The 15,129-nt window shown below is 39.8% G+C and overlaps 1 protein-coding gene and 1 pseudogene across 1 annotated transcript in view; one reads left to right on the forward strand and one right to left on the reverse strand.

Annotated features, from left to right (window-relative positions):
* Positions 1-15,129, reverse strand: part of LOC138242338 (zinc finger protein 850-like) — a 1,462,105-nt pseudogene that overhangs the window by 489,276 nt on the left and 957,700 nt on the right.
* Positions 1-15,129, forward strand: part of LOC107075906 (antigen WC1.1-like) — a 123,952-nt gene that overhangs the window by 104,968 nt on the left and 3,855 nt on the right. The window contains exons 6-13 of the mRNA XM_069198917.1: positions 9,201-9,416; positions 10,138-10,281; positions 10,946-10,984; positions 11,733-11,944; positions 12,740-12,917; positions 13,358-13,669; positions 14,291-14,434; positions 14,755-14,874. Coding sequence (XP_069055018.1) covers positions 9,201-9,416; positions 10,138-10,281; positions 10,946-10,984; positions 11,733-11,944; positions 12,740-12,917; positions 13,358-13,669; positions 14,291-14,434; positions 14,755-14,874 — 1,365 coding nt within the window. The remainder of the gene's footprint in view (positions 1-9,200; positions 9,417-10,137; positions 10,282-10,945; positions 10,985-11,732; positions 11,945-12,739; positions 12,918-13,357; positions 13,670-14,290; positions 14,435-14,754; positions 14,875-15,129) is intronic.

The raw sequence follows: 15,129 nt of genomic DNA on the forward strand, positions 1-15,129 counted from the left end.
GGAGCTCAGGATTAATCTGTAGATGAGAAGGAGTAAAAATTAATGTAAAAATGATTGCAGATTCAAATGCAGAGATTGTACAGGTTATTTATCAATTATTTATTGTTTTCTGTGTCTGTTAGTTAAGAAAATATTTCATTGCCTAGAACAATTTAAATCTATTTGTAAAACCACAGCAGTGATAACAACCGGACTCTGCTGAGAGACTGTGAGTCTAGATCAGATAGATAGATACTTTATTGATCCCGTGAGGGAAATTGCAGTGCAACAGCAGCTTAACACAGACAACACAGCCACAGTGTAACGAACGATATAATAATAGTACAATACATACAATACAATCAGTACAGTGAGGGGTGCACCAAAAGAGTTACTCACAGTCCGGACACAAAGAACAAACTAGAACAAAACAGTACACAGAAAAATCGTATCAAACATAAGAATACAAATATAGATGTAAATATAGATATAGATATAAATATAGATGTAAATGTATTGCACAGGTCCCTGGCATATATTGCACAAAAACGGTTGTAAACGGGAAAAGAAAGAGAACAGATGTAGCAGTAGATGTGTGGATGCGTTCAGTCCAGAAACAGGTCACTGTCAATGTTGCACCTGCCCAGGGTGTTGAGAAACTCATCAGTTGGCTTGATTAACTGTATTACACCTGTAATTTATCTGTAGATGAAAAAGAGTAAAAAGGAACATGAAAATGAGCCCAGGGTGAGAGATTTGACTGTTTTCTTTTAACCTTGGTTTTGTGTGGTTTTTATTATTGACTTTTTCTGGATCTGTTCATAAGGAAATGAATTACCTAGAAATATTTTAGTTAAAAGATCAGAATCCTATTACTTAGAGATTCATCAGTCAGGTTGTTGCACTCTATAATGACTGCGATCAACCCATAAATGTCTAGGTGGCAAATTTGCACAAAGTAATGTACACAATTATAGTGTTTTTTACTTTAATTGAGCGTAGTGACTGTGTATCAACATTATAATCATTTTCTAAGTAAGTAAGTTAATTTTAGGTTTCAAAAGCAGTAATAATAATAATAATAATAATAATAATAATAATAATAATAATATTTATCTGTCTTATCTGTCTAAAAACTGTAATTAAAACGTAAATCTATAAATGTTAAAGGTGCACAATATTTAGCAAAAATGAACCATGGTTGAGAGACGTTACTATTTTATTTTAAATACAGCTTTGTGGTAATTTATCTGACATTACTTAAGAGATTGTTTGGTGTTGCTGTAAATTAATTGCTTACTTCTTTTTAAGTTTGTTTTTAAAAGCAGTGGGATTAATAATAATTGTACAGATGCTATTCAGCATAATTATACCATGAATGTACTTAAGCAAAAAAGTAAAAACAGGTTTGAGAGATTGTAATATTTTTTTTTAATTCTGATTTGTGGTTACTTATAAAACTAATCCTACAACTGGGAGTCGGGAAAATATTTCATTGCCTAGAACAATTTTATTTTTGTAAAAGCTTTAGATGAAAAAGGAAGTAATGTAAAACTAATCTAATTTTTGCACATACAGCTCTTGTTTTGTAAAGCAGCAGGAATAAAAACAGCAACCTTACCCAGCCCAACAAAGGAAAATTATAATTATACCTTAAAACTCACAGAAAAGGATTAAAGGATGATGATAATGATGATGATGATAATAATAATCATTACTGGAATCTTAAGAGAAACATACATGTGCAGCCATTCAAAATGCACGGTACAAACCCATAAGGCACACAACAACCCACTGCGGCATACCGCGGTACATGATTGGCAGGCCAAAATGGTGCACTCGTGGTGCATTGGTCATTAGTGAAAAGATTTAATCATTTAATATCTTGGCTGTGCATGTTTTAATCTGCTTAGTATTGAATATTCAAATAGAATTGTACAACTAAAGGGAAATTTTAATAGCTGAGCATAAAAAGAAGAGGAGCATAACGCATCTGATGATCATAAACGATATTAATTTAGGAACAAAAACATATGATATGTTATATATATGATATGTATATGGTTGGTATTGGTAGTTTAAAGAAAAAATACACACCAGTATCTCACTTTCTTCCTAAACATTTTAAGCATCAAAGTCTTACATGTGGTTATTTTGGAAATGTTTTTACGTGCTCCGTCTGACCATATTAAGTTTAATATGTGAACATTTAATATGTGAAAAAAGTGAATCCTGTTTTTTGTGGTCTGTAGCTCAAATCCTGCTTAACTAAAAATTAGAGACAAGAAGACAACGTTGTGAGGCTAAAGAAATCAATAACGATATTAATTCAAAGATCTAAATATATTTAATGCATACGCCTGACATTAGAGGGTGTGTCTGCTCACCAGCTTGGTGACATCACAGCCTTTCCCTCTGAATAGCTAGCAGGGACCTCAGAGGAGAGATCTCCCTTTAGCTCAGCTGCCTGACATAGCTAGCAGTGATGCTGAAGGCCTGCGTTCGAGTTCCCATCTGATTACTCTATTCTACTTTCTTTGTAAACATGTTTTATTTTTAATTTGACTCATTCATGCATGATGGACAATGATCTTGACATGCAGGTGTGGAGTTGTGCAGGTCTAAAGTAGAGTTATCCACTTCAGATTTAAAAGTTTATTAATAATATCTTCAGTGTCACATTAACATTGGAATGTTCTTTCAAGTGTAAAAAGAGGCAATACTCAACGTGTGTCCTCTATACATTTTCAGTTTACAGACCGTACAAGATCATTTATTATGAATATTGTCTATATCGCATTAAAATTGGAACGCTTTTCACAGATGTAAATCCACCTATTTTCTAATCACTTTATCCAGGACAGCTAACAGTTTCATCCCTCCCCATTCCCTCTGCCTGTCTGACTTCTTTTTAACCCTTCTGTGCCCGAATCACAGCGGGTGAGAAAAGAGAAAAAAGTGAAACTTACAGTGTACACAAAGATTCTAGGCTGACCACAAGGAAGAAAGTTCACCCATTTTTCATGCACAAAAAGTGGTTATTAACTATCAAAACCTGTTTTTATAGCTTTTAAAATCATGCAATGTCTAAGCAGAAACACATAATTATATCTCATTATTGAATTATTTTTTAAAAATTAAAAAAATAATTTGCCCAGCCTAAGGGCATTCATAATATTGTGGAATTTTCGGGTTCGGCGAGGACGGACACAGTGACTCAGAAACACGTTGAATGAAAAACGACGCTTTATGTTTCAGCACAGCCTGAAAGTAGTTAGTATTGTACAGTGATTATAGATGTGGGTAATGTGATCCCCATTAAGCAAAGTGCTTATCGCGCAAATCCTGCTAATCTAAAAATTAGACACAAGAAGAATAGTGTCTTATTAATAATATCTTCTGTGTCGCATTAACATTGGAATGTTCCTTATTTACAAGTGTAAAAAGATGCGAACGTGTCTTCTCTTAAACTCTTCAATTTACAGAGAAATTCCACCAGAGCCCCAGAACATTGTCCAATAATCCTTTTCTTGTGTCTAATTCTTAGTTTAGCAGGATTTAAGCTACAGTATATGAATATAGTTATATCATTATTAATTTCTTTAGATACGTGATTCCATATTATATTCCATATTAATCAAATTTAAAAAAATGTCAATATAATGTCCATAATATTTGCTATTTTAGTTTTTCAAAGAAGCCTTTCAAAGGCTTGAGGCATCTGTTAAATTGCCCCACTGGATAAGGTGTTTGGAATTAAACAAGTTTAAAAACTCTTAAGCATACTGTAGTTTTTGTTAACACAACACAGCTTTGTCAGTGAAAGAAATGACCGCGGGCACTTTTCCTCCCCCTCTTCATTCTCAGAGTAGAATAGTCTCCCTTCCCCCCATGGACATACTGACAAATGTTTTCACAGCCTACAGTATTATTTTAGAAACAGTATATGTATATAATTATATCTTTATTAATTTCTTTAGATCAGCCAAAGATCAGGCAGAAAAGAGGTCATAGGCAGAGGGAAAGGCGGTGACGTCACCGCGCTGGCAAGATAGATACTCTTTTTAGATACTTTTCTTCAGATATGCAGTTCCATATTATATTCCCTATTAATCAAATTCTAAAAGTATGCTTTTGTTTACTACGATAACGAGCATATTCGCAGAAATACAGAAATACAGAAATATTTTTTAGAATCCGCTAAATAGAGAATATAATATGGAATTGATTATCTAAAGAAATTAATAACAATATTAATTTAAGGATCTAAAAGAAAAGGATCAGAAAAGATTCACAAACCAACACAAGGTTGTGAAAGGTCCGAGAGCCTGTTTGGAGTGTAAAACACTTGGTTGCAGCATTTTGAATGTTGTGCTTGAAAAGGTATTGACTCGTGAATAGCACCCCCCTATCCCCATGTAACGCCTCTCTAATGGTGCTATATTGAAAAAATCATTAAAAAATAAGGAAAAGATTCACAACCCAAAGCAATGTTGTATATGGTGAAGGGGCTGTCTGGCGTGTAAAACACTTGGTTGCAGCATTGTGAATCTTATGCTTAAAACGCTATTGAGTCATTAAGAAGACCCCCCTATTTCAGTGTATTACCTGTAGTGTTATCTTCAGAAAATCATAAAAAAATAAAGAAGTTTCAAAACACAGAACAAAGCTGGGAAAGGTCAGAGGACCTGTCTAGAGTGTGAAACACTTAGTTGCAGCCCTGTGGGTGTTGTGCTTAAAAAGCTATTGAGTCATGAAGAAGACCCCATTATCCCAGTATATCAATTCTAGTGATGCCATATTGAAAAAAATCATTAAAAAGCTAAAAGAGCCCAAAGCAAGGCTTGGAAAGATCAGAGGATCTGCTTAGTGTGTAAAACACCTACTTACAGCATTTTGGGTGCTGTGGTTTAAATGCTGTTGGCTTGTGAACAGCATACCCCTATCCCAGTGCATAGTGCCACATTAAAATCACAAGAAAAAGAGATCCACAATGAAAAGCTATGTCAGTCTTCTGTGTACAATTCAGTTTGAACATCATGGGTGCTGTTTTTAATATGCTGCTGAGTAAAGAATAAGAATTTTCCTACTGTCAGTAGTATTGTGTGTATAGTTCAGGTGGGTTACACCTGAAGAAGGCTCCACGGCTGAAACGTTGTGTTTTCTTTCTTCTTTTTTTTCAGAATGGAATAAACCTATTACTTGTAAGTATTGTGTATATAGTTGACCTTTACCTGAATGAAAACAGGACATGAAGAAAGGGTTTCAGAAATAAAAAAAGCTTTATTCCTGTTCTTATAGGGTTCCAGTTAGTGCGTAATCATGCATTGATGAAAAACCGGAAGTTTACAAAAGAGAATTAGCTCACTGATAGTTTTATGTAGAGGTTGTGAAAAAGTAGAGGTCTTTAATATGCGTTTGGTTTAAAGGCTTTCTGTGTTTCCCTTGCGAAGATATGGACATAAGAATATTCATGCGTGGTCAAAAAAATGGCATAAAAACAACATAGTGAAGGCTGTGAAATTTTTCACAATGTACTTTGTCCACACAGCAAGTGTTCTCGTAACTCTAGGAGGTTTCATGAAAAAGCTACAGGCGTGCCAAAATCCTTTTCGAACTTCAAGCTAACTTTACCCCAGTAAGTACAGAGCTGCTTTACATAAAGTGGCTGAACCAAACCGAAAGTAATGCTCCCATCGTGCTTTGAACTGTCTGGGTGCAGCTCGCTACATTGCAGTGCCCATTACCACTACAAGAACAATATAATTTTTTTTAAAAGGAAACAAATGTCAAAATGTTTCCAAAAAGTCCACTTGTGATACTTTAGCTGCTTAGTTACACAATTCCATATTAATATAGCTATCAAGTGATGTTAAATCGCTCCAACATTTATCTTTTTACAATAACAGCAAGTGGTGTTCTTACTGCTGTACTGTACGTATTCTTGGAAAAGGATAAAACGTTATAACTTTCAGTACAGAATATAAGCTTAATGTAACGCATACGGCCAGCATTGCAGGTTGTGCGAGCCGGCTTACCAGCGCGGTGACGTCACCGCCCTTCCCTGTGGATAACAGAGTCCTCAGCCTCCGGGCTGAGGGGAGATCTCCCTTTAGCTCAGCTCACTGGCACCCTGTTGAGTGAAGCTGGAGACCAGAGTTTGAGTTCCCAGTGTTGGGGGGCCAACCTGTGGCAGCAGTGGTGAGGGTGCATACCCATGTGAAGCCGAGAGTACATTAAAACCAGAACCCATGTAAATTACTAAGTTAAAGACTTCGGCACATTAAATATTTATGCATAATTAAAATATTTATGGTGAAGGTGGAAGGTTGTGTACTTTTGTCCAACTGAGCAATCTTGCTTTTATAAAATATACCAACTTTTTAATGTTTAATGATTAACATGCTGTAATACACAGTGTAAATTTAAAAGTCTAAAGAGTATACAACTTAAATTCTTAATTGAATAAAGAATGTCCCTCAGCAGTGATCAGGATTTGAAACCAGATGTTTTCTGGTGACATCTCAAATGCTGTACATGAGAGGTTAAGCTTAATAGCTCCACCTGGCAGTGATTCTGGATACTATTATCATAGCTGTGGTATTATGCGGTATGATGCAATTTACGCTTTACAATGTGTTATGATGCAATACGCCCACCGCTTTGTACCACAGCTCGTTTTGAATGGCTGCATCTGTATATGACAACAATAGTTTAACTGCCACAGGATACTGATGTATGTTATAAGACTTAGTTGTATAATGAGAGGAAATATATTGTTCGGGAATTAGGAACTTTCCATAAACAAGTTTTAGAAACTCTGTTATGTGATACATATATTAGAAAAGCACAATCAATGGTATGTTATTGAGTAAGGCTAATGACATTCAATAATTCATGTAAATTCATGTTCATATAAATTAATAATTTTAATTAAGTAAAATTAATTAATTAAAAGTTGAATTAATTAAGTCAAATAAACAAGTATATCTGTATCTGTATCTGTGCTTGTACAATAAACCTATCAGTTGTGTTTGTAATACGTTGTCTTTTATACATATTCAAATCTGTGAATCGTGTGTGAAATTTAGATCTTGACAGGTAAATGTAGAAATACATTGTTTACATATTGTTACATACAGAGAATGAGGATAAATACCTCATTTATATTTCAGCTCAACATGTGAAACACCTTTCTGCAACTTTGCAAATCGTCTTGTTGACCTCCACTGGTGTTTTTGTTTCATACTGCTTGTGCTGAGTTTAATTTGATCTGAGTTGAGAAACTTTAATTAGATTTGAGTGCTATTTTACTTTAGATGTTGCTGCTATTGTTGTGTGTTTAGGTTGATGTTTCCTCAATGTCTTTGTATTGGAGCACACATGCAAAGAAGCATTTCATTGCATTTGTGGATATGACCAATAAACTGAACTGTGAACTCTGGGGTTAAGGAATGACTGTTCAGCAAAATACATTAAACCTGGTATATTTGGAATAAAATATAATGGGTCTCAGAATCAATGTCTGTGTATTTAACTTTTTTTCTATGTTTGGAATATGTTGTGCTTTAACATAAGTTAATCGATCCATGATTTGTTATATATAGGTCTTGACAGGTAAATGCTAAAATCTGTTGTTCACATATTTCACACAAAGAATAATATAAACCTCATATACATTTCAGCACAACACATGAATCACCTGTCTGCCACTGTGGAAGAGTCTTCTTGTTGACTCTTGCCCTCATGTCAAGGTTTTGAGCAGACACTCAGGACAACATCACAGTAACACAGCGGGTGTTGCTATCAGTGTCTTTCCATTGGGTGAAATAAGAGATCACTTTATTGGCCATACACAATTTCTTGTATTAGGAATTTGTCTTTTCACATCCCCCAACTTGCTCTCCATGAGACCCACAGACAGGGAGTGAAGCTTGGGGTCAGAGCACAGAGTCAGCCATTTATACAGCACACCTGGAGCAGTTAGGGTTAAGGACCTTGCTCGGGGGCCCAACGGAGTAGGATTCCTTTGCCAGCCACAGGATACGAACCTGCAACTTTCTAGCCACAGGCGCAGGTAGACTGAACCCTTGAAAGACTTGGCTTACTGGTTTTAGACTGACAACTAATCAATCATCTTCTTAAAATTGGTCAGGTGTCTTATGGCAGCCTGGGGATGTAGTTCAGACAAAAATCTCCATCACAACATATACTGTACATCTCGTATATATTTCAGCACAATATGATGTGAAATGTGAAAAATCTTTCACTGTTTCTGTTTTGTTTTCATAACTAATGCTTTCAAAGTACAGCACACAGAGTGACACATCAGTGTTTAAATCTCTTACCTGTTATATACAATTAGTAGCAATGTAGTTACTCTAATATGATCAGAGTGACAACTGTAGTGAACTCTGAAGTGACCACAGCTCCCAGAAACACAGGACCAGAAGTCCCAGCCTTCTGAAGTCACACAGATAGACGCTCCAGTATCTCACACACTGTCAGTATCTTCCTGTCACTGTACTTTCTCCTCTTCCCAATAAAAGGGACTACCAATCTAATCAAGCAGGTAAAAGACATTAATAAGACAAATAAGACAATATCAGGTATCTTTCAAATATGTATAAATATAAAAACATCCTGTAGACAAGTATTGTCTCTCTCTTTCTCCAGGCAGTGCTGACGTGAGGCTGGTGAATGGAGCCAGTCCCTGTGAGGGGACAGTGGAGATTCAGTATAAAGGAGAGTGGGGGACAGTTTATGACAGAGCCTGGGATCTGGAAGATGCTGCAGTGGTGTGCAGACAGCTGGGCTGTGGATCTGCTATTTCAGCACCAATAGGAGCTCACTTTGGACCAGGGTCTGGATCAGTCCTGCTGGGCTGGGTCGACTGCAGGGGATCAGAGTCTGCGTTGAGAGATTGTAGTAAAGATGAAGTGAAACAGTACTCCTATGCTCATGAGGACTCTGGAGTGATCTGTACAGGTAGGTAAGAATGGGGTTTCAGTCATGTCCATGATGGTCGACTGAGGTGTTCAGGGAGAAGGTACAGACTCTCTCCAGTCTCCAGCAGGGAGGGATATTGAAGCTCCATCGGTGATCTAGAGTCCATTATCATGATCCATCTGTCCATCCTCCCATTCGCACTGCTCATTGAGAGGTCAGACTGGTCAGGGAGAGTGATCTCTGTTATTGTTCTAATATTCCAGCTCATCGAGGGGTCAGGCTTGTTGGAGGCAGTGATCTCTGCTCTGGAAGAGTGGAACTGCAGCACGGAGAGACCTGGGGTTCAGTGTGTGACTCTGACTTCGAGAGGCAGGATGCAGAAGTTGTCTGTCGACAGCTAGATTGTGGGGCTCCTTCACAAGTCCTGAAAGGGAATCCGATCGGGAAGGGGGAAGCAAACTTCCATTCCGAGGTGCTCCACTGCCATGGCAATTAATCTCAGATTTTCTTCTGTCCAAAGTCAACAAAGACACAGGGATGCACCCATGAGAACTTCGTGGGACTGAAGTGTTTTGGTAAGAGCAGGATCATGTATTTCATAATACAGAGTCTGGGTGAGAAACAGACCCCAACTCCCATCAGTCATCTGCTCACTGCGGTATTAACACCGGTCATCAGACTGTCGTTCCCAGCAGTCTTTGCTGTAGTGGTGCTCCACTGACTTCAATGATGATACATTAAAGTCATGCTACCATGGTTTGGCCATGATGCCTCATCAAATCAGCCTTCTGATTCACAATAACATCTTGATAAGCTACTTCAATAATTAAAAGGACAAGATTTTAAAAATATGTGATAGGTAGTCCTCATGAGTATCTAATCGAGGGGAGTCAGCAAGCAGTTATTACAGTCCCAGATGATTGACTGGTGAGCTCCTCTTCATTTAAATTCCAGCTTGTTAGCAGGTGTGTGAGGTATGTGAAGAGAAGGAGCACACCAGCTCTCTGCAAGAGAGCCATGATCAAAGAGATTGATCGGCTTTGTTTTTGTATTGTTTTTTTGTTTACACTTGAAAATGAAAAAAGTCATCATTTTGATTAAAAAACACAAGTGCATCATCACAATGGATTTGAAGGTGAAGTTCAGAGTTATTGCCTGTTGTTGTGTTGTGAAGCTGTCTCTCTGCTCTCTCCCCTGTCCTGTGTGCAGGATACACAGGGTTCAGACTGGTGAATGGCTCGGACTCCTGCTCTGGACGAGTGGAGTTACAGTGGCTCTTCAGGGACTGGGGGACAGTGTGTGATCTCTACTGGGACCTGAGAGATACCACTGTTCTTTGCCAGCAGCTGGGCTGTGGGGAGGCTGTAGCAGCACCAGGACAGGCCTGGTTTGGACAGGGCAGTGGACCAGTATGGGCTGATGTGTTTGAGTGCCGAGGCAATGAGAGTCGTCTCTCACACTGTGCTGTCTCTTCATGGGGGAGAGCAGGGTGCTCTCATGGACAAGATGCAGGAGTCATCTGCTCAGGTGAGAATCATGTGTTTAAAACACAATAACACTCCCTCTGCTTACACACAGAAGCACACTATTACATTACTGTGTAATTTTCTTTCAGATTGCTACACAGATACAGTGAGGAGTAAAAATGAGTTTTATATTTATATTCATATTTTTTAATTTATATTCATAGTTATATGAACTTTAAAAAAACATGGTGTCAGTACCTAGTAACTAAAACCTGTCCAGTTTAATTAGTTCTTTAATCCAACACATAATAAACCAAGGGGCTGAAGAGAAAGCAAGAGTCAGATAGTGAAGGTTTATGGATAGTAAAGGTTGAACACAGCTGACACTCTACTCCACTCAAATATCACCAGTGATTCAACTGGAGCAGGTAAAGAGAGAATGAGGACTGTTTCTATCACATCAGTGCTGTTTTAATTGTAGTTTCATAAATTGTGTTAAATTGCTTCTCACACACAGCTCACACTCTGATTTCTCTCTCTGTGTTTGACAGGTTTCCCGTCTTCAACTGTTCCTTCCTCAGAAACACCAGGTATGAACTGGCTCTCATTCTGAATCTCCAGGGCTCTCAGTGTGTGTTGTGCTCTCTGTTAATCAGTTCAATCCCAGATTAGTCTATTTGGCAGCAGGTGTGTGTGTGTGGACTTTTAACACCATCCTCCTTAACTTCTCTCATACAGTGTTTGTGGGATCTGCAGCAAGTGCATCTACAATATATGAACACTTCAGTTTGTCACCTGAGAGGTACTGTTTCTGTGCTTTATCATAGTTGGTACAGTAGTGATGATTGTCACAGTCTGCTAAAAGAATATATGAAATTTATCAAAATGCCCAATTCTGAAATCTTCAAATCCCATTCCAGTTTTTAATGTTATTTCCAAATTCTCCTACCCTGCTGTGCGGAGAAGATTTTGACACCACATCTCCTAACTGAATATTTAAATCTATGAAATGTTTTCTTTCTTCTAATATGTGAAGTAGTTCCACAGTGTTCAAATGGATGAGATTGAGGAATCCTCCCATTTCCTGTAAGACCCACAGCAAACTGTTGTGTGTGTACTGCTGATCCTGTGGTGGGTGGACAGTCTTGACTCTGAGTTTTCAGTGACTGAGCTGCTGCTATTCACTCAGACTGGAGCCCCAGGAGACACACGAGATGCTTGTAATGCATCTGCTGCGCCCAGTGGCCTGAGCTGATGTTTATGTTGTTACAGCAAATTGTCTGCCTCTAGAGTACTACACTGACCCCTGACCCCTGACCTTTGCCTCTCTGCTCCTAGATCAGATATCCCTCAGGCTGGTTGGGGCAGGAAGCAACTGTGCTGGGAGGCTGGAGGTTTATCACAGTGGCTCCTGGGGGACAGTCTGCGATGACTCCTGGGACCTGGCAGACTCTCAGGTGGTGTGCAGGCAGCTCCAGTGTGGGACGGCCCTCAGTGCCACAGTGCCGGCCTCCTTCAGCCAGGGAACTGGACCCATCTGGCTGGACAAGGTGGGCTGTCTGGGGAACGAGTCGTCACTTCAGCGTGGTGGGGACAGCATGACTGTGGACACAAGGAGGATGTGAGAATCCTGTGCTCAGGTTGGGGAGCTAATAGCAATTACTCCCACATTGTGAATATGGCTTGCATTTAGAGTGCCTAGATGTGTTTTATTGAGTTTCAGCCCTCCAGTGAAGTTTAGTATCTAATCTGTAAACTGTAAGCTCCCAATATCAATGTTGCCTGTTGCCTAATAGGGTGTATTTGTCTTGGCCATTGTCTTTCATGACTTTCTGACTCAATATTTTCATCTTGATTTGATCGAAGAGTCTCTTCTGGCCAGATCCTGTGGGATCATTTGGTGTTGATTGTCAACCAGAGCTGCATGTTCTCCTTTCATATTGCTAGTTCAGTCACTCTGAGTGCTGCTGATGAACAACCAAGCTGATCTGAATGGTGTTGATGATCTGAATCAGATCTAAATCCTCTAATGGGATTTAAATTATCAGAGGTCCAGTGGAACATTTAATCAATTTTCAACTTTTTCAGTTGGTAGTGATCAGTCTCATCTCAACTTGTGCTGATAACATCTCAACGTTATCCACCTGTTTCTTACCAGTTCATACGCCTAGCTTTCTTATCAAGGTTTGTTTCCTTTGGCTTTTCCCGTTCTCTTGGCAGATCACACTATACTGAGGCTGTCTGCAGGCTGTTCAGGACAAGCAGAAGTTTACTACAATGGCACCTGGGGCAGTGTGTGTCAGAACGGCATGACTGACTCCACAGCTTCAGTGATCTGTAAACAGCTGGGCTGTGGAAACAAGGGCACCATCAGAGAGACAAACTCCAGGCTGAGCCCGGACCCCAAATGGCTGGACTTTGTCTCCTGTCGCAAACACGACTCCACCCTGTGGCAGTGTCCCTCCCCCACCTGGGGTCAGAATGATTGTGAAGACCGGGAAGTGGCTGAGATCACCTGCTCAGGTACAGAGTGAAGAGTGATGCTATCTTCCTCTTGAGCAGCTCTACAGTGATTGTCTCGTCATGAGCTTTCAACAGAATTCTTAGCAATGTATATCCAAACAAGTATAAAAATAAAGGAAATACTATTGTTGTTCTTCACTTTTTTCTGTGAGTTTGATTTTGTATATGATCATTAATCTTTGAAGGTCCTAGAAAAGAAGCTGACAGAAGTACTCCAGCTCCTCAGGAAGAGCAGCCTCAGCGGTACTGCCCAGGTGAGTTCAGTGTGTAAAACAATCAGAGACAGTGCAGCCCTGATCTGAGGAACAGTAACCATACAGGTCTCTTCTAGAGCCACTCAATACCTCACTGATCTCTACTACAGTCACTCAGTAACTTCTCTGCTCTCTTCTAGAGTCACAGAGCTGAGGATGCTCAGTAACCCCACTGTTCTCTTTCAGTCCCACTGGCTCTGCGCCTGGCTGGAGGCACTAACTGCTCTGGGCGGGTGGAGCTGCAGTATGAGGGCTCCTGGGGGACAATCTGTGACGACTCCTGGGACCTGCAGGATGCCCAGGTGGTCTGCAGACAGCTGGGCTGTGGGGACGCAGTGAGTGCAGCAATAGAGGCCTCATTCGGACCAGGGAGTGGCGCCATCTGGCTGGACGAGGTGAACTGCAGTGGCAGTGAGCTTCACCTGTGGGACTGCTGTCACTCTGGATTGAATCAGAGTGACTGTCGGCACAAGGAGGATGCAGGGGTTACCTGTACAGGTGAGGGGAGTCTTAGCACTGTAGATGAACAAGGTAGCAGATTGATGGAGAAGATACACTGAAGTTACAAATATTCTATAACTGTTTAATATCTAATTGAACCAACTAGGATCATCAGTCATAAAACTAGGATGTTGTGTAGCTCTGTGTGTGTGAATAACACTACTCTTCAATTCAGAACCTGACTTCTTCCATCTCTGCAATCTTACGTTTTACCTCAAGAAATAAATATATTTTTATCAGCTCCACTGTGGATTCAACTTGCTGTAAAAGCAAAGGAATAATAATGACAAATCTCCTATCTCTTTCACAGGTTTTTCAGAGAGAAGAGCCAGTCCAACAACAGCTACAGGTGAACAGAAATCCTCCTGGTCATTGATATCTCCTGTCTTTCTGTCTCACCAAATTCCCAGTGTAGCTGTAGTGTCTCCTCTCCTCTCTCAGTGATTTTCTGACAGTGTTGATGTAGCATCCTTTACAATTCTATGTTGATATTGGATTAACCCCGAGGTCCTTACACCTCCTGATGGGAAACTCAGGGAATTTAATGTGTTAAAGCCTGTATGAGCCCACTAGCACAACTCCTCATCCCTGTTCATCCCCTGTCTCCTTCTCCCTCAGGCAGCACCAGGACAACACCCCAGACACAGCCGCTGGGAGGCCTGTCCGTCTCACCCCTGGCCCTCCTGCTGATGGGGGCTCTTCTCTTCGTGGTGCTGGCCCTGTTAGTGAGGCAGCTGATCCAGAACAGGAAGCTAAGGAAAGGTAGAGAGGGAACTTACCATCCACATACTGACCTCTAGTGGCCATTACTGTCACACAGAACTGATCTATATTGGACTTCAGGAAAACAATCTTCTCTAAATGATCAATTACATTCTGTCTAATTTAATGTGGATTTTGGATGTGAACAATTTAGTAGGGTAGAGAAAATTTAGGAAAGAGTTTAAGTAATTACAAAATCTGAAGAAATTTGCAGATGTGTAGAATTATAACATTGATATGCACAAATATTCAAAAATATTTAGCAGTGAATTGATTTGCTTGTACTCCTTGTAACCCTGAGTGTCTGTTTCCCTACACAGCCCTATCTGAAGGAGCACTTGCCCCCTATCATGATGCCGTCTACGAGGAAATAGAGTACAAACTGGCCAGAGAGGGAACCTACAGCGCCCCCAGGAGAGATGAGTGGAGAGAGTGTTCAGGTGTGATTGATCTCCACCCTCTGAGGACAATCTGAGGATGTACACTTGTAGAAAATGTTACTCATCTGGTTTCAGACAGTAATTTTCTTTCTCAAGAGGAACGTCAAAGTGAGTAAAGAAAATCAGCACAGCGCTGTCCCTGATCTGACTTATAAACACAAACTCTGTTACTGTGCACACCCTGGCTTATCTCCCAGTAGAGGACAGTGAGACTGCTGTCTGACTGCAGGTATTAGTGATCTGTTCTCCTGTTCA

This window comes from Lepisosteus oculatus, chromosome 14 (genome assembly GCF_040954835.1).
Source record: "Lepisosteus oculatus isolate fLepOcu1 chromosome 14, fLepOcu1.hap2, whole genome shotgun sequence".
NCBI lineage: Eukaryota > Metazoa > Chordata > Actinopteri > Semionotiformes > Lepisosteidae > Lepisosteus > Lepisosteus oculatus.